General features: G+C 44.9%; 1 protein-coding gene across 4 annotated transcripts in view; it reads left to right on the top strand.

Moving 5' to 3' along the window:
* Positions 1-18,702, top strand: part of LOC131188395 (cathepsin J-like) — a 41,750-nt gene that overhangs the window by 16,001 nt on the left and 7,047 nt on the right. The window contains exons 1-3 of one of the 4 annotated variants that reach the window (XM_058163647.1): positions 14,418-14,516; positions 14,908-15,045; positions 15,626-15,748. In XM_058163647.1, the coding sequence (XP_058019630.1) occupies positions 14,917-15,045; positions 15,626-15,748 (252 nt within the window). In that variant the 5' untranslated portion in view covers positions 14,418-14,516; positions 14,908-14,916. Of the gene's footprint in view, positions 1-14,417; positions 14,517-14,540; positions 14,815-14,907; positions 15,046-15,625; positions 15,749-18,702 lie in introns of those variants that run through there. The other 3 variants (XM_058163646.1, XM_058163645.1, XM_058163644.1) reach the window with 3 other exon arrangements.

Below are 18,702 nucleotides of genomic sequence, written 5' to 3'. Positions count from 1 at the left end.
TCGTGGTTCTCATAGGCTTAATCGCTGCCGGCAGTGTAATCATACCTTGTGTAATGCCCATCTTTGTGCGAACTATTTCTAACAGTGTATCCTTGTTAGCTGAGAGAAAAGCTGCGGCCCAGGTCATGGCTATGTGGCAGTTGGAGCGTACGGTCACCGAGGAACCTGAATATGTTACTCTTCTCGAAAATTGAGATGAGTAACAAAGGGGGGATTAAGGTGGCTTGCGAAAGCAGCGTGAGAATCAAGGTACGGGTACAGGCCCCAAACCCTGGGGAAAACTTTGGCCAAGCAAAGGAAATGCCTTGTCAGCTATATTAAGGAAACTGCTTTCTCAGCCTGATGTATGGCCATACACCACCCCTAAATGTGCTGAGCTCAGATAGCCATATTCTGTAGCTACATCCTGTTATCGTTATTAACATGTTTGTGTTACCTCCCCCATGTCTAGTATCAGTTCCCCAATATTCATTTCTTGGAATTATAGCCATATATGGAATGTAACATGCTAAGATAATGTATATGCAGCCTACACGTAGCAGAACGGTATATAAAGCCCTGTTGGAAATCCCTTGACTTTGTTCAGACCCTCAGCTTTGTTCTGTATCCTGAACCTGCGCAATAATAAACCCTTCCTTCCCAGAGGAGCTGGCTTGTGTCTCATCTTTCCACAACATTATCAAAGTCCAACAGTTTATTGACAAAATCCTTCCTTTCGGTTCTCACCAGCCTTATCACTGCCGTAGAAAATTTTTCCACAATAGCCGCTAGTCCTTGTAATTTTCTCTTCTGCCTTTGGGTGTCACTTTAAAATCCCCAGTTCTAATCCACAATTAGCAAAGGTATCCATTTTGTTTCCTTTATTTAGAGCCGCGCCTTGTTTTGTTTTAACTTTTTATTTTTTCCAATTAGTCCTGTTTAAAATCCATATCCAAATTTGCTTAATTCCAATTCGTAGAGGAAAAAGAAAATCAGAGCTATTCCACCATGTTGCAGTTTTAAATCCTCCGTTTTTTTCCTTTTTGTAATCTATAACCAGTTTTAAAAGTTTCCAAATTATCCAAATTTCCGGCTTTAATTAGGGGTTTTGTTTCTTTCTGTTTTGTTTGAGGGGTCTCTTCAATTTTAAAAGTCAAATTTCTCTCGGGTCTTTGGGTACTGCTTCTGTTTCTTTTGTTTTGCTATGTTTACAGTCCTTCTCAATTTAACCGCTATTCCACCGCCAATTTTTTTTTGTGTGTGCAAATGTCAAATTTAGAGTGCTTTTTTGTGAGTTGGTATTCACTCACCCAGCTTTGATATTTCGTCCAATTCACTGCTCCTGCTCAATAACTTGGTCTGGTTGCCCCAGCTTAGTGATGGCTGCCATAGCCATCTTCCCCGCTGTTGAGTCGAAGGGGTTTCCTCTGACCGCCGAGCAACTTGCCAGTTCCTCTCGGTCGTCTAAGGTGCTCCTTTTTCACCGTCCCTACAGGACAGTTCCTGTCCGAAGACCCCTCAAATGGTGGTTCATCGGCCCGAGGATTCGCAGAGCTCAGCTGTTCTGTCCCCCCTCACCTCCGTCTGAGCTATGGCTTAATTAGCCGGCACTATCAGCTCTGGCAGCAAGCTAGTGAGCATTTGCCAAGTGACTCTGTTATCTCCCTTGATGCCGATGAGTCACCCAGGAGCAAACAGTACTTCAGCTCTAGTTAAGCAGTTGATTTGCCTGCTACGAAGAGGTATAGCAGCCCTTGCTGCTTTTATATCCTGTGGGGTGTGGCTCCATGACTCAGCACTTCCTAGGCCTGCCCCACCCCTGCTTCTGTTGTTCCTGCCTCTCCTGCCTACAAAACCTAGGGTCCAGCCAGGCCTGATTGCCATCAGCTGGGTCTGCAGGCGTGGCCTGGGGAGGGGAAGAGTCAGGGGACGGAGGCCTCGTTATCTCCTCCACCTGGCCTGTCTCTGGCTCCTGGAGCTGAGCCAGGGAAGCCGGTGCTCCCGAGGTAAGTCCTGATGGCCCTTCCCCCTCACTTTCCAAGTCACTTTCTGGCAGGGGGCCCGGCTCGGGGGGTGCAAACACATCAGCAGAGCTCGCTTTTCCCCATCCATCTTACCGCAATGTTTCCAGTGTTCTCAGCTCTAATTGGAGTGAGATTTCCTCTGGAGTAAACATGTGTGAGCATTGTGTTTGCAAAGCCAGTCAGGCAGGTGGAAGTTGGGTTTCTAAGTGGCTTCAGGTAGCATGCACAAAATAATCCAATTTCATCCAATACAGGTAGTCCTCCACTGATAACCACAATTGAGCCCAACATTTGTTAAGTGAGCTTTGCCCCATTTTACGATCTTTCTTGCCACCGTTAAGTGAATCTCAGCAGCTATTAAGCTAGTAAGGCGATTGTTAAGTGATTCTAACTTTCCCATTGACTTTGCTAGTCAGGTTACAAAAAGTGATTATATCGCAGGACGTTGAACCATCATAAATATGAGTCAAGTTTTCCAAGCATCTGAATCTTGATCACATGACCACGGGGGATGCTGCAATGGTTGTAAGTGTGCAAAATGGTCACAAGTCATGTTTTTCAATGCTGTTGAAACTTTGGTCACTAAATGAACCATTGTAACTCAAGGACCACTTGTATTTCTTTCTCTTATTATGCCGCATGCTATGTTGATGTGCAACGATTTTAACATCCCAAATGGAGGTTTTCCTGCATATTTTCTTTCTTTCTTTCCAAAATTTAAAATTTTATTGAATGAAGGAATTAGCATGAAAAACAGATTTAAAATATCTCCATATTTTAACTGTTGGGAACATTAAAAAAACAGAATCACGTTTTTCATCTAGGAGCTCTAGGAAATATTTAAACATGTACATCATAGATAACCTAAATGTTCCTCAATCAAGGAGGACAACTACGATAAAATTCTACAACAAATAAAAAAAGACCTAGAAAATTGGAAAAATTTACAGATCTCATCGTTGGGGGGGGGAGGGGGGGTGGATCGCTACGATTAAAATGAATATACTGCCAAAAATACTATTTTGGTTTCAGGTTATCCCAATAAAATTAGGGAATTTTTGGGGGGGATGCTTTAAATAAAATAATTTACTAAATTTATATGACAGGGGAAAAGGCTGGGAATTACTCAAACTTTTCCTGCATATTTTCAGCTTCACAATATTGTTACTCTCATTGTAAACCGTTCCTAGAATAATTTTAAATCTCTTAGTATTCTGTATTGTACTCTCATAACCATTTCTCCCACTTGTCAGAAAGCAGAAATGTTTGTGTTTGCTTAGTTACGGTTCTGCACCATTTAAGCAGATAATACAGTAGAGGCAAGAAACCACACGGCGCATATTTTTGTGAAACACAATACCCGTATTTATTTTATCGTGACTTGACTATATCCAGCTACAAAGTCATTTGACACCTGTCCTGCATTCAGTCCTCTGTAATTTGAGTCTTTCTGTTCTTGTAGATATCGTTTGTATCTGATGCTGGGAGGAGTCCTTTCAGCTTGGGAATGTTGCTTAGTGCCACTGAGCAGCTTCTACACACCCTTACGCATAACTTCTGGTAGTTCTTGACTTAAAACAGTTCATTTAGCGACTGTTCAAAGCTACAAGAGCACTGAAAAAGTGACTTATTGTTATTCACACAACCACTGAGGCATCACCGTGGTCACGTCGCCTTCGACAAGACCTAAGTTTAACTCATAGAATCATCTATTGTAATGTCCTTCCTGTTAAAGACTACTTCAACTTTAATTGCAATAATACAAGAGCAACCAATTTAAAGTTTAAATTTAAGATTTCAACTTAATGTCAACCGCTTTAATCTAGATTGCAGAAAATATGACTTCTGTAACAGAATCATCAGTGCTTGGAATACTTTACCTGACTCTGTGGTCTCTTCCCATAATCCTAAAAGCTTTAACCAAAAACTCTCTACTATTGACCTCACCCCATTCCTAAGAGGACCATAAGGGGCGTGCATAAGCGCACAAACGTGCCTACTGTTCCTGTCCTATTGTTTTTCTTTTCTTCTTCCTATATATATATATATGCTTATACTTCCTAATATTTACTCATATATATGTTTATATACTATATAATCTTTTTGTATGATGTTGTGACAAAATAAATAAATAAATAAATAAAATAAAGTTGGATAACCATCTGTCTGAGATGGTGTAGGGTTTCCTGCCTGGGCAGGGGGTTGGACTAGAAGGCCTCCAAGGTCCCTTCCAACTCTGTTGTTATTATTATAAGTTCAGAGGCTTGGCCACTGACTCACATTTATGATGGTTGCAGGCTTGGGGTCATGTGACCGCCTATGATAACCTTCTGGCAAGCAAAGTCAATGGGGAAGCCAACAGATTCACTTAACAATCATGTTATTAACACTTGCAGTGATTCACTTAACAGCTGTGGCAAGAAAGGTCGTAAAATGGGACAAAATTCACTTAACAAATGCCTCATTTAGCAACATAAATTTTGGGCTCAACTGCGGTCGTACTTGTATTCGGAGACCAACGTTGGTTTTATTATCTTAGTAGACAGATGGGCTAAGATTAACATTGTGGTTCTACAGTTGAGAAGAGAAAGAACAATTGTAAATGACAAGTTTGCTCTGCAACGTAAGTACTTCTTAGTACAGTAATAGCCATGCTATTTCTATTTTTAAAGTCCAGAACAGTTAGGTAACATTTGGAAGTGATTCATTCCCCCAGAGATTAGAACGGCCCCCACTCTAATACTCTTCTGGAAGGTGCTGAAGACCTGGTTCTGCCAGCAGGTCTGGGGAACCCAGAGCGGGTGGAGCCCATTAAATGGCTCGTGTGTCGCCAGGGCAGGGGGTGATTTTGTTATATTGTACTATATTAATCTATTTTATTCTTTTTGTTAGTTTTTACTATTTTAAATGTGGTCTTATATTCTGTAAACTGCTTTGAGTCCCCATGGGCGAATAAGCAGCAATATAATTTTTGTTGAGACTCTAGAAAGAGTGCAGAGATGAGCAACAAAGAGGATTAGGGGACTGGAGGCTAAAACATATGAAGAATGGTTGCAGGAACTGGGTATGTCTAGTTTAATAAAAAGAAGGACTAGGGGAGACATGATAGCTGTGTTCCAATATCTCAGGGGTTGCCACAAAGAAGAGGGAGTCGGGCTGTTCTCCAAAGCACCTGAGGGCAGGACAAGAAGCAATTCATCAAGGAAAGAAGCAACTTAGAACTAAGGAGAAATTTCGTGACAGTTAGAACAATTAATAAGTGGAATGACTTGCCTGCAGAAGTTGTGAATGCTCCAACACTGGAAATTTTTAAGAAAATGTTGGATAACCATCTGACTGAGATGGTGTAGGGTTTCCTGCCTGGGCAGGGGGTTGGACTAGAAGGCCTCCAAGGTCCCTTCCAACTCTGTTGTTATATATATTATATAAATCCAATAAATAAATAAATAAAAATAAAAACGTGGAAGAAGACAAGCAGAATACAGAATAACAGATGGGAGGGATCTTGGAGGTAATAATAATAATAATAACAGAGTTGGAAGGGACCTTGGAGGTCTTCTAGTCCAACCCCCTGCCCAGGCAGGAAACCCTACACCATTTCAGACAAATGGTTATCCAACATTTTCTTTAAAATTTCCAGTGTTGGAGCATTTACAACTTCTGCAGGCAAATTGTTCTACTGATTAATTGTTCTAACTGTCAAGAAATTTCTCCTTAGTTCTGAGTTACTTCTCTCCTTGATTAGTTTCCATCCATTGTTTCTTATCCTGCCCTCAGGTGCTTTGGAGAATAGCTTGACTCCCTCTTCTTTGTGGCAATCCCTGAGATATTGGAAGACTGCTATCATGTCTCCCCTGGTCCTTCTTTGCATTAAACTAGACATACCCAGTTCCTGCAACCTTTCTTCATATGTTTTAGCCTCCAGTCCCCTAATCCTCTTTGTTGCTCTTCTCTGCACTCTTTCTAGAGTCTCAACATCTTTTTTACATCGTGGCGACCAAAACTGAATGCAATATTCCAAGTGTGGCCTTACCAAGGCATTATAGAGTGGTATTAACACTTCACGTGATCTTGATTCTATCCCTCTGTTTATGCAGCCCAGAAAGGTCTTCTAGCCCAACCCCCTGCACAATCAGACTTGCAAGATTCTGTTATTACAGCCATCTCAACAAAGGCCTCATTTTGATACTTGTATTCCGGAACATATTTGTGTTCTCGGCAAAGGAAAATAAGGCACATCTGAGATTGATTTAAAAACGAATTATCGTGCCTCCGAGATCTCAGAGCAGGCAACGAAACAGACATAGCTTTTGTTATCCTCTCTGCAAATCCGAATGGCCTCTATTTTACTTGCCGCTGGAGAATAGCGTTCTCCATTTCCAGATGTGGAAGCCTGCCCTAATGTGCTGCAGCTGCCAAAAAAGCCAGTGCAAGTCCTAGGCTACATGAACAGAGGGATAGCATCAAGATCACGAGAAGTGATAGTACCGCTTTATACCGAGACCATACTTGGAATAGTGCATCCAGTTTTGGTCTCCTGATATATTTTTTTTTAAAAAAAGATGTTGACACCCTGGAAAGTGTGCAGAGAAGGGCAACAAAGATGATTAGAGGATTGGAGATTGAATTGTATGATGAACGCCTGAGGGAACTGGTTATGTCTAGCTTATCGAAGAAAAGATTTAGAGGGAGGTGATAACTGTCTTCCAGTACGTGAGATGTCACAAAGAAAAAATTGCTTTATTCTCCAAAGCATGTGAGGGCACGACAAGAAGTAACGGAAGTTTGTCAGAGAGATACAGTCTAGAACAGGGGTCTCCAACCTTGGCAACTTTAACCTGGTGGACTTCAAACTCCCAGAAGTCCTCCAGGCTTAAAGTTGCCAAGGTTGGGGACCCCTGATCTAGAAGAAAGGAACAATTTTCTGACATGAGAACAATTAATAAGTGGAATTTTCAAAAGGTGTTTTTTTTTTTTTTTAAAGGCAACTGGACTATGTTTTTCCTTGACAAATATGCTTCACTTCTCACCCAAGAAGCTTCTTCGGTTCTGACTAGATAGTGAAAGGGGAACTAATCCTTCCATCTGTCCTCCAACCATCAGTCAGAACTGAAGGAGCTTCTTAGATGAGAAGCAAAACGTCTTCAAGGAAAAACAAAGCCCAGTTGCCTTCTGAAAAAGCACCTTTGCGACAGCCATGATCTGGATGACTGAGAATCTCCATACAGGTTTAATCAGTAGCATGGCTTGCCTCCTGGAACTGTGGTTGCTCCATCAATGGAGGTTTTCAAGAAGAGACTGGACAGCCATTGGACTGGGATAGTGTAAGTCTCCTGCCTTGAGCAGCGGGTTGGACTAGAAGACCTCCGAGATCCCTTCTAGCTCGATGATTCTATGTTCCATGTTCTAAATATACCTCTCAACCTCACCAGTCAGGAAGAGAACCAGTTGCTGGCTGTAGCATAGCAGGACTTGACGATGACTTTTGAAAAATGGATCGATCTGCAGGGTTAATTCCCTTTTCCTGAAAGGGCAGAGCCAACCCTTTTGACGATCTCAGGTCCCTGAATTCAAAGTTAAAAGCCTTTCATCTCAGGCAGCTGATCTCCAGGTTTGGGAAAGTGGCAGGTGAAGAGGAGCAGTCACTTCTTTGACCAGTTGGGAAAAAGTAAGAAAAAGTCAGCAAGATAGGTCTTTCAAGGTATCAACAATTATAATAATAATAATAATAATATTTTAATTTGTATACCGCCCTTCTCCCGAAGGACTCAGGGCGGTGAACAGGCAGATAAAATATAAATACACACAGTAATTAAAAACATCCCTTAAAAAACTAATTCAAATGCCCAAAAATGTTAAAAAACGTACTCCCCCGTAAAATAACAAAATTTTAAAAACCCATCCAATAAAAATAAAAATCAGGCTAGTCCAGCCATACGAAATAAATAAGTTTTAAGTTCGCGGCGAAAGGTCCTAAGGTCAGGTAATTGTCGAAGTCCGAGGGGAAGTTCGTTCCACAGGGTCGGAGCTCCCCCAGAGGAGGCCCTTCCCCCCGGGGCCGCCACCCACCACTGTTTGGCTGACGGCCCCCGGAGGAGCCCCTCTCTGTGGGACCGTACTGGACGATGGGAGATAGAAGTCGGCAGTAGGCGGTCCCGTAGATAGCCCGGTCCTAAGCCATGGAGCGCTTTAAAGGTGGTAACCAATACCTTGAAGCGCACCCGAAAACAACAGGTAGCCAGTGCAGTCTGCGCAGGATAGGTGTTATGTGGGAGCTCGAGGCGCTCCCTCGATAACCAGCGGCCGCGTTCTGAACTAGCTGAAGTCTCCGGGTGCTCTTCAAGGGAGCCCCATGTAGAGAGCATTGCAGTAGTCCAGGCGAGAGGTAACGAGCATGAGTGACTGTGCATAAGGCACCCCGGTCCAGGAAGGGACGCAACTGGCGGATCAGGCGAACCTGATAAAATGCTCTCCTGGAGACGGTTGCCAAATGGTCTTCAAAGGACAACCGACCATCCAGGAGCACGCCCAAGTTGCGTACCTTCTCCATCGGGGCCAATGATTCACCCCCGACAGACAGCCGCATCTGCAGCTGACTGTACCGAGGTGCCGGCATCCACAACCACTCCGTCTTGGAGGATTAAGATTGAGCCTGTTCCTCCCCATCCAGGCCCGTCCGGCTCCCAGACACCGGGACAGCACTTCGACAGCTTCACTGGGGTGGCCCGGGGTGGAAAAGTACAGCTGGGTGTCATCAGCGTACAGTTGGTATCTCACCCCAAAGCCACTGATGATCTCACCCAGCGGCTTCATATAGATGTTGAACAGGAGGGGTGAGAGAATCGACCCTCGGCACCCCACACATGAGGCACCTTGAGTCGATCTCTGCCCCCTGTCAACACCGTCTGCGTCCGATCAGAGAGGTAGGAGGAGAACCACCGATAAACGGTGCCTCCCACTCCCAACCCTCCAACCGACGCAGCAGGATACCATGGTCGATGGTATCAAAAGCCGCTGAGAGGTCTAATAGGACCAGGGCAGAGGAGTAACCCCTATCCCTGGCCCTCCAGAGATCATCCACCAGTGCGACCAAAGCTGTCTCCGTACTGTATCCGGGCGGGCGGACTGGAACGGGTCTAGATAGACAGCTTCATCCAGGTACTGGGGTAGCTGACATGCCACCACACTCTCTACAACCTTCGCCGTGGCGAAGATTGGAGACTGGCGGTAGTTCCTAAAACAGCTGGGTCCAGGAAGGCTTCTTGAGGAGGGTCTCACCACCGCCTCTTTCAAGGCCGGGAAAGACCCCTCCCAAAGAAGCATTTGTAATCCCTGGAGCCAGCCTCGTGTCACCTCCTGAGTAGCCAGTACTAACCAGGAGGCACGGATCCAGTAAACATGTGGTGGCGTTCAGCCTACCCAGCAACCTGTCCATGTCCTCGGAGCCACAGGATCAAAGTCATCCCAAACCACCTCAACAAGATGGCCCTCACAACCCTCCCCTGGATCTACCCAATTTTGATCCAATCCGTCCCGAAGCTGAACGATTTTGTCGTATAGATAACCGTTAAACTCCTCGGCACGCCCTTGTAGGGGGTCCTCCCGCCCCTCCTGTTGAAGGAGCGGCGGGTCACCGAAACAGGGCGGCGGGCGGTTATCTGCCGGCGCAATGAGGGAGGAAGCGTGGGCCCGCAACCCTCATTGCCACTAGGTAGGTCCTACTATAGGACCTAACTAGTGTCCGGTCAGCCTCAGAGCAGTTGGATCTCCAGGCACTCTCTAGGCGTCTTCTCCGGCGCTTCATCTCCCTCAGCTCCTCGGAGAACCAAGGAGCTGGTTGAGGCCGACGCCGGGTCAGAGGCCCCAAAGGCACGACACGGTCCAAAGCTCCAGCCGCGGCCCGTTCCCAGGCCGCAACTAGCTCTTCAGTCGAGTCGTGGGCCAGGTGTTCGGAAAACGGCCCAAGCTCCGTCAGGAACCTCTCCGGGTCCATCAGGCGCCTGGGGCGGAACCAGCGCATTGGTTCCGTCTCCCTGCGTGGTGGGTAGCGGTCAGAAAGTCTAGGCGAAGGAGAAAATGATCTGACCATGACAAAGGTTCAACACCTAAATCATTTAAAACCAGACCATAACACCACTGGCCAGAGATAAAAACCAGGCCTAGGGTACCCCCCCCGACGGGGGTAGGGCCGCCAATTAACTGAATCAGGTCCATGGCCGTCATGGAAGCCATGAACTCCTGAGCTGCCGAGGATGCTACGCCGGCTGATGGCAAATTGAAATCCCCCATGACCAACAGTCTGGGGGTTTCAACTGCCAACCCGCCAGCAACTCCAACAGCTCAGGCAGGGCTGTAGTCACGCAGCAAGGAGCCAGGTACGTGATCAACAAGCCCACCTGAGTTCTACGACCCCACTTCACGAAGAGGATTCACACCCAGCTATCTGAGGCACAGTGGTTTCCCTCGGCTCAAGACTCTCCTTAATGATAACCACCTCCACCCCTACCCTGGGCCTCGGCTGATGGAATGCTCGGAAACCTGGTGGGCACATCTCCACTAGGGGAACCCCCTTGGTGCCCAGCCAGGTCTCCATAATGCCCATAACGTCCGCGGTCCCTTCCTGAATAAGATCTGAAATCAGGGGCTTTATTAACCGCCGGACCTGGCATTACATAGAATCAGCCGAGGCCCAGGTCCCGATTACCCTGGCCACTGGTCACGGGAAATTTCTGGGGCGAGCACGCAATCGTCAGAACAGCGAGGGCGAGCCCCAAACCTGATGTGCCCCCCTTCCGTCATATCTGCCTCTCCCACTTACCGTAGTAATAGCTCGACCCTGACAAACTGGAACGACGCCCGCCATAACCCCAGGACCTATTAAGTTACCGCCGCGAACACATGGTGGACCTAGCCCTCTCCCTGACGGGTTTCCCCCCCCATCCCCTACCCCTCCCAACCCGAACCTGTCAGTTCCCACCCTCCCCTTAAAATTCCCATTAAAACTCCCCTTAAAAAACCGATTAAAACAGTTAATTAAAAATCCCCTGAGTCTCCTATTTTTGGCATGCCACCTCTCGGGGTTCCAAAACCCGTCCTCAAGATGGGCCCTCGATAATGTGGAGGGCCAAACCCGCGAGAGAGGGGAATCTCGCAGGGCAAGAAGGTCGGCCGCTGTAAATGTTCGCATAACAATAATCTGGTAAACCAAATTATGGGATGGAAGTGTTGACATGGTATACTTGGATTTTCAAAAAGCTTCTGATGACGTCCATCCAAGTTTCTTGAGTGAGTTGAGCCATCATAGGACTGCAGAGGAGGTCCTCTGAGGGGCTGGTGCCTGGTTTACTAATGGAAAACTATAGACCAGGAATAATTGGCAATTTTCACAAGAAATAAGATAGAACCCAAAAAGAAAATGTATTTCTCCATGAAGCAGGTAATCAATCCGTGGATGATGCCACAATATGTGGTGTTCACAGCCAGTTCAGAAGACCTTTAAGAGTAGTTTAATGAAAAGAAGGGGTGACATGATAGCAGTGTTCCAATATCTCAGGGGTTGCCACAAAGAAGAGGGAGTCAAGCTATTCTCCAAAGCACCTGGAGCAGGACAAGAAACAATGGATGGAAACTAATCAAGGAGAGAAGCAACCTGGAGCTAAGGAGAAATTTCCTGATAGGAAATTGGTTGTGAGAACAACCAACCAGTGGAACTACCTGCCTCCAGAAGTTTTGGGTGTTCAAACACTGGAAGTTTTCAAGAGATTGGACAACCATTTGTCTGACATTACAAGCAGCAACAGTAGGAGGCAACATGTACCTTAATCTTTTATTTGCGGGCTTCTGAGTTTTATTTTTTTTATTTTATTTTGTTGAATACATATTAAATAATATATATAAGTATAAGCATGAATTGAATACATAAAATGAATACAATTAAACAGAACATTAGGACAGGGACGGTAGGCACGCTGGTGCTCTTATGCACGTCCCTTACAGACCTCTTAGGAATGGGGTGAGGTCAACAGTAGACAGTCTTAGGTTAAAGTTTTGGGGGTTTGGGGATGAGACCACAGAGTCAGGTAGTGCATTCTGCATTAACAACTCTGTTACTGGTCATATTTTCGGCAATCGAGATTGGAGCGGTTCACTTTAAGTTTGAATCTATTGTGTGCTCCTGTATTGTTGTGGATGGATACGGTTGTGAGAGAAAATACCGCCCAGACCTGATCTAGCAGTGATATTCCCATGAAGTCATCAGGCCTTAATCTCCCCATCAGCTGTTCCATGGAATCAGAAACCTAAGCTCTGAAAAAATGGAATATGCTTAAAATTAGTCTAATTAGTAACTATTTGGTACTGGGAGGACTGAACTGTGAAGCTGGAATGATGCATTCTCCTATTTCTCCATGCAATTCTCACTGCACCCCACTCCAATGTTTGTAGCTGCTATAACTGGGCTGGCCCCTTTCAAAGCTAGCTCACCGAACATGAATAGGTTTGGAGACCTGGATATAGAAACCACCAGGTTCTCTTTGCCCAAACTAGCACCGATTAATGATGAGCCATCGAGACACTGTTGACTCTTTTTGGACACTTGTATCAAGTGAAGATCACGTGAAGTGTTAGTACCACTTTATAATGCTTTGGAAAAGACCAGACTTGGAATATTGGATCCAGTTTTAGTCACAATATAGAAAAAAAGAAGAGGTTCAGACTCAGAATGCAGAGAAGAGCAACAAAGATAATTAGGGACTGGAGGCTAAAATATACGATGAACAGTTGCAGGAACTGGGCATGGCTAGTCTAGTGAAGAGAAGGACCAGGGGAGACAGGATAACAGAGTTCCAATATTTGAGGGGCTGCCACAGAGAGGAGGAAGGGGGTCAAGCTATTCTCCAAAGCACCTGAAGGCCAGAGAAGGAATAATGGATGGAAACTGACCAAGGAGAGGAGCAACCTGGAATTAAGGAGAAACTTCTTGACATCAAGGATAATTAACCAGTGGAACAGCTTGCCACCAGAAATTGTGGGTACTCCATCACTGGAAGTTTTTAAAATAAGATTTGGGGAGGGGAGGGTTCGCAACTTAGGCGTTCTCCTGGATGATCGGCTGTCTTTTGAAGAACATATGACGGCCGTCGCTAGGGGAGCTTTTTATCAGGTTCACCTGATACGCCAGTTGCGTCCCTTCCTTGACCGGGACTTCCTATGCACGGTCACTCATGCCCTTGTCACTTCCCGCCTGGACTACTGCAATGCTCTCTACATGGGGCTCCCCTTGAAGAGCACCAGGAGACTCCAGCTGGTCCAGAATGCGGCTGCGTGGGTAATAGAGGGAGCACCGCGATGCTCCCATGTAACACCTCTCCTGCGCAGTCTGCACTGGTTGCCAGTGGTCTTCCGGGTGCAATTCAAGGTGTTGGTTGTCACCTTTAAAGCGCTCCATGGCACAGGACCGGGTTACTTACGGGACCGCCTACTGCCACCAACAGCCTCCCTTCGGCCTGTGCGCTCCAATAGGGAGGGCCTCCTCAGGGTGCCGTCAGTTAAACAATGTCAACTGGCGACCCCCAGGGGGAGAGCCTTCTCTGTGGGGGCCTCTACCCTTTGGAATGAGTTGCCTCCGGGGTTGCGCCAACTCCTCGACCTCTGAATGTTCAAACGCGAGCTCAAGACTCTGTTATTTCATCGGGCGGGGCTAGCCTAACGAAATTTTTAAATTGGGGTTTTATGATGGTTTGATGCTAGTTTTAAATTTGATTTGGCCAAATTTTTAGAATCGGTTTTTTAATAAGCTTTTAATGTTCGTTTATGTTTATGTTTTTATCTTTGGCTGTAAACCGCCCTGAGTCCTTCGGGAGAAGGGCGGTATAAAAATCCAATTAAAAAAAATAATAAAAAAAATTGGACAGCCATGAAATGCTAGTCTCCTGTTTGAGCAGGGCATTGGTCTAAGATCCTTTCCAACTTTTATTGTTGTCTCTCTCCCCCCTCCTCTCGTTCCCTCGTTCCCTCCCCCCCCCAGATGTGGCCTCATCCAAAGATCTGCACTGCCTACCTTCTCTCAGCAGCAACAGGAGGGTTTCCTTCCATTCTTTCTCTAAACTTCCTTTTAATTCCTCACTGCATGAAGTTTATTTACTCAGGCTCTCCCCCTGCAACACATGCTATCTATCCTCTCACTGAATATCTCTTGACTTCCCATCCCTCGTCGTGTTTCTTTCCCTGCCAATCCTCCTGGCTGCAGTTTTTTGTCGGAGAGAAACTCATAACTCACAGGAGCAGGACAAGGGAAGAAAAACAAGACTGCTGGCCAGTCCATTCATTTTTGTGATGTGAACAAGGAGCGAGCAGAGAAAGCTATGTTTCCTCCCCCACCCCGCCCCCAGTCCCAAATTCCAACAAATATCCCAGTGCAACAGGAGGAGGATTTTCAACTGGCTAAGGAAGACAACAATTGGCTGCTCTCACCCTCCTCCTGATGTTCCCATCCTTAGAAGCAGATCAAAGTTGGTGAGACAGCCATAAACACCTCCCTAAAATTGCATGTGCTTTCTCCTGACAGATAGGTTGAACCAGGGTACTCTAAAGGGTCTCCTGTAATTTAATTCCTGTAAAGGAGTTCTTCAGAGACTCATTAAGACATCAAGGTTAGAAGGCAGTCTTTACAACTCAAAAGTCCCTTCGTGGATGCAATTACAGCAACAGGGCTGAAGGATAAAGCTAAATACTTGTTTAGTCCAGGAAAGTAGAAAGTGAAAACGGATTATATGACTATCGGGAGAAGACACTGAGAAAGGTGCCAACCGTGGTAATTTCATGGCAGGGATTTACCTGGTGATATTGGGGAATTTGGCTGATTTAAAATAGGTAAAGAAGAGCTTTTTTTTTTTGGCCTTTCTAGAAGACGACAATGCACTCAAGCTGGGTGATGTTGCTTACTTTGCTGGTTTCCCTGAAAGAGTTTTCCGCAGCGCAGGATTCGGCCCTGGAAGAAGCCTGGAGAGACTGGAAGAGGACCTATGAGAGAGTGTACACTGATGTGAGTTTGCTTTGTTCTCACAGAGATAAATGTCTAATTCATGTTTCAGTAATTCTAAGACATCAGTTTAGTGCTTCTAAGATTCTTCTCTTCTGCTTCTCCTTCTCCTCCTCTTTTTAAAGGAAGTTCCAAACGGCATCCAAAAGAGATGCAGTGCAAACTTTCTCTTTGAAGGTGCAAATTTAACTTTTTGAAGCGCTCTCTTCCATTTTCCTGCCTCTTTTTCTAGATTATTGTGGCCTTTGCTCAGGGTCCTACAATTCTGTTTTACTCCGTGCTCCAACCTAGAGAATATATAGAAGTTGGTACTCATCTTAAACACAGATCAGAGCAGGGAAAAAACACTCAATATGTACTCAGAGGCCTTCTACTCGCCTGCTGAGCAGCAATCTCACAACCATCGGGAGAAAGGAGTATTATGTACGCTCACTGCCTTGAGTAACTTTTAAAATAAAAGGTCGGATAAGAATCGAATAAATCAGATCCATTTTGAGAAGCTAAGATTTTAACTGTTCTTCAATCCACAAATGATGCTTTGAGATAGGAGAGAATATAGACTGTCTATTCTTGGCTCCCTTAGGAGGAAGAGGCCTCCCGGAGAGCCATATGGGAGAAGAATCTGCAGATGGTTGAGAAGCACAACCGTGAGGCCGATGAGGGAAAACACACCTATTGGATGAAGATGAACCAGTTTAGTGATTGGGTAAGCAAACTCGGGAGTATACTACAGATTTAGAGCTCATGCATGGAGAAAAATCTTCATACAATCAGAATAGAGCTGGAAGGGGACCTTGGAGGTCTTCTAGTCCAACTCCCTGCTTGAACAGGAGACCCTACCATTTCAGACAGGTGGCTGTCCAGTCTTTTTTTAAAAATCTCCAGTGATGAAGTACCCACAACTTCTGGAGGCAAGCTGTTCCACTGGTTAATTATTCTCACTGTTAGGAAGTTTCTCTTTAATTCCAGGTTGCTTCTCTCCTTGATTACTTTCCATCCATTGTTTGTTGTCTTGGGTTTTGGTGCTTTGGGAAATAAGTCGACGGTTGACCCCCTTCTTTTGGGGCAGCCTCTCAAATACTAGAATACTGCTATCATATCCCCGCCCTTATCGTTTTCTCTAGAGTAGCCAAACTCAAATCCTGCAGCTGTTCTTCATATGTTTTAGTCTCCAGGCCTTTAATCATCTTAGTTGCTCTTCTTTGCACTTTTTCGCAAGGCTCAACATCTTTTTTGTAATGTGGTGACTAAAACTGGATGCAGTCTTCCAGGCGTGGCCTTACTAAGATTTTAGAAAACAGTAGTAATACTTCATATTAGTATGCATCCATTGCTATTTAGAAGCAGGTTCTCCCCCGACTCCCATGGGTGAATGGCTTGAGTCAGCCGATTAAGTAGCAACATAAAGATTGCAGGTCCTTAACAGAATAACAGAGTTGGAAGGGACCTTCTGGAGATCTTCTGGTCCAACCTCCTGCTCAGGCAGGAAATCCTGTGCCATTTCAGACAAATGGTTGTACAATCTCTTCTTGAAAACTTCCAGGGTTGGAGCACCCACAACTTCTGGTGGCAAGCTGTTCCACTGATTAATTGGTCTCATAATCAGGAAATTCCTCCTTAATTCCAGCTTGCTTCTCCCCTTGATTAGTTTCCATCATTTGCTTCTTGTCCTGCCTTCAGGTGCTTTGAAGAACAGGTTAACACCTTCTTCGTTGTGGCAGCACCTCAACTATTGGAAGACTGCTATCATGTCACCCCGAGTCCTTTTTATTAAACTAGACCTACCTAATTCCTAATTTATGTTTTAGCCTCCAGTCCCTTAATCATCTTTCTTACTCTTCTCTACATTCTTTCCTTGTCTTGCCTCTTTTGATTGTTCTGTGCTGTATAGGGTTTTCTTAATAGAATAGAATAGAATAGAATTTTTTATTGGCCAAGTGTGATTGGACACACAAGGAATTTGTCTTGGTGCATCTGCTCTCAGTGTACATAAAAGAAAAGATACGTTCATCAAGGTACAACATTTATAACACAATTGATGATCAACATATCAATATAAATCATAAGGATTGCCAGCAACAAGTTATAGTCATACAGTCATAAGTGGAAAGAGATTGGTGATGGGAACTATGAAGATTAATAGTAGTGCAGATTCAGTAAATAGTCTGACAGTGTTGAGGGAATTATTTGTTTAGCAGAGTGATGGCCTTCGGGAGAAAACAGTACATGTGTCTAGTTGTTCTGGTGTGCAGTGCTCTATAGCGTCGTTTTGAGGGTAGAAGTTGAAACAGTTTATGTCCAGGATGCGAGGGATCTGCAAATATTTTCACGGCCCTCTTCTTGATTCGTGCAGTATACAGGTCCTCAATGGAAGGCAGGTTGGTAGCAATTATTTTTTCTGCAGTTCTAATTATCCTCTGAAGTCTGTGTTTTTCTTGTTGGGTTGCAGAACCGAACCAGACAGTTATAGAGGTGCAAATGACAGACTCAATAATTCCTCTGTAGAATTGGATCAGCAGCTCCTTGGGCAGTTTGAGCTTACTGAGTTGGCGCAGAAAGAACATTCTTTGTTGTCCTTTTTTAATGATGTTTTTGATGTTAGCTGTCCATTTGAGATCTTGCGATATGATAGAACCCAGAAATTTGAAGGTTTCTACTGTTGATACTGTGTTGTCAAGTATTGTGAGAGGTGGAAGTATGGAAGGGTTTTTCCTAAAGTCTACCACCATTTCTACGGTTTTGAGTGTGTTCAGTTCCAGATTGTTTTGGTTGCACCACAAGGCTAGTTGTTCGACCTCTCGTCTATATGCGGATTCGTCATTGTCTCGAATGAGACCAATCACTGTTGTGTCATCTGCGAACTTCAGTAGCTTAACAGATGGATCATTGGAGATGCAGTCATTGGTATACAGAGAGAAGAGAAGTGGGGAGAGCACACAGCCTTGGGGGGCCCCTGTGCTAATTGTACAGGTATTTGATGTGATCTTGCTTAGCTTAATATGTCTGATGTGACAAGCAAGATGATTTGATGCTCTCCCCGTTTTGTGGATCATCAGCCAGAAAGGAAAACATCTGTCAGTGTTATTTCACCAAGAATGGGGTAAGTTTGGCTGCAGGCTTTTTCTGGCTCTTCTTTCTTTGTTCGTTCTCTTATACTTATACCCCGTTTGGTCGCAACTCAAGTAGAGTTGTTTTCTTTTTAAACAAACAGGAGCCATGAAGGGATCTGACTCCCATGTTTTAATTACGATTTCCTTTCGTTCCTTGTTTATTAAAATCCCGTCATTTATCTGGAGCTCAAAGCTCTATCTGCAGCTCTCCGTCTTCCTGTTTTTCCCCACACAAATCTCGTGATATAGGTCAGGCTGAGTGACTCGAGTTCATCCAGGGAGACCCGAGTGCCGATTTCCAGATTCCTCTATGCAATTTTTGGGACGCAACTGACAGGGGTATGCATGTGTCCAGTGTTTGTTTCAGCCTTGAACTCCCATCCTGTTATCTGAGCATTCTAGCCCTGTTTCACTATTCTGCTAGACAAAATTTTCTTGCTCACAAACAAGTTTGAAGGGGAGATTTAAATGGCAGGATACAATAATGTTCAGATTAGAGAAGAGGAATGGGCCCACATCAGCCTGAAACAGGTAATAAGGCATCATTCTG

Source organism: Ahaetulla prasina, chromosome 1, assembly GCF_028640845.1.
Source record: "Ahaetulla prasina isolate Xishuangbanna chromosome 1, ASM2864084v1, whole genome shotgun sequence".
NCBI classification, from domain to species: domain Eukaryota; kingdom Metazoa; phylum Chordata; class Lepidosauria; order Squamata; family Colubridae; genus Ahaetulla; species Ahaetulla prasina.
Note: the sequence above shows the minus strand (reverse complement) of the source record. Positions and strands in the feature narration are given on the sequence as shown.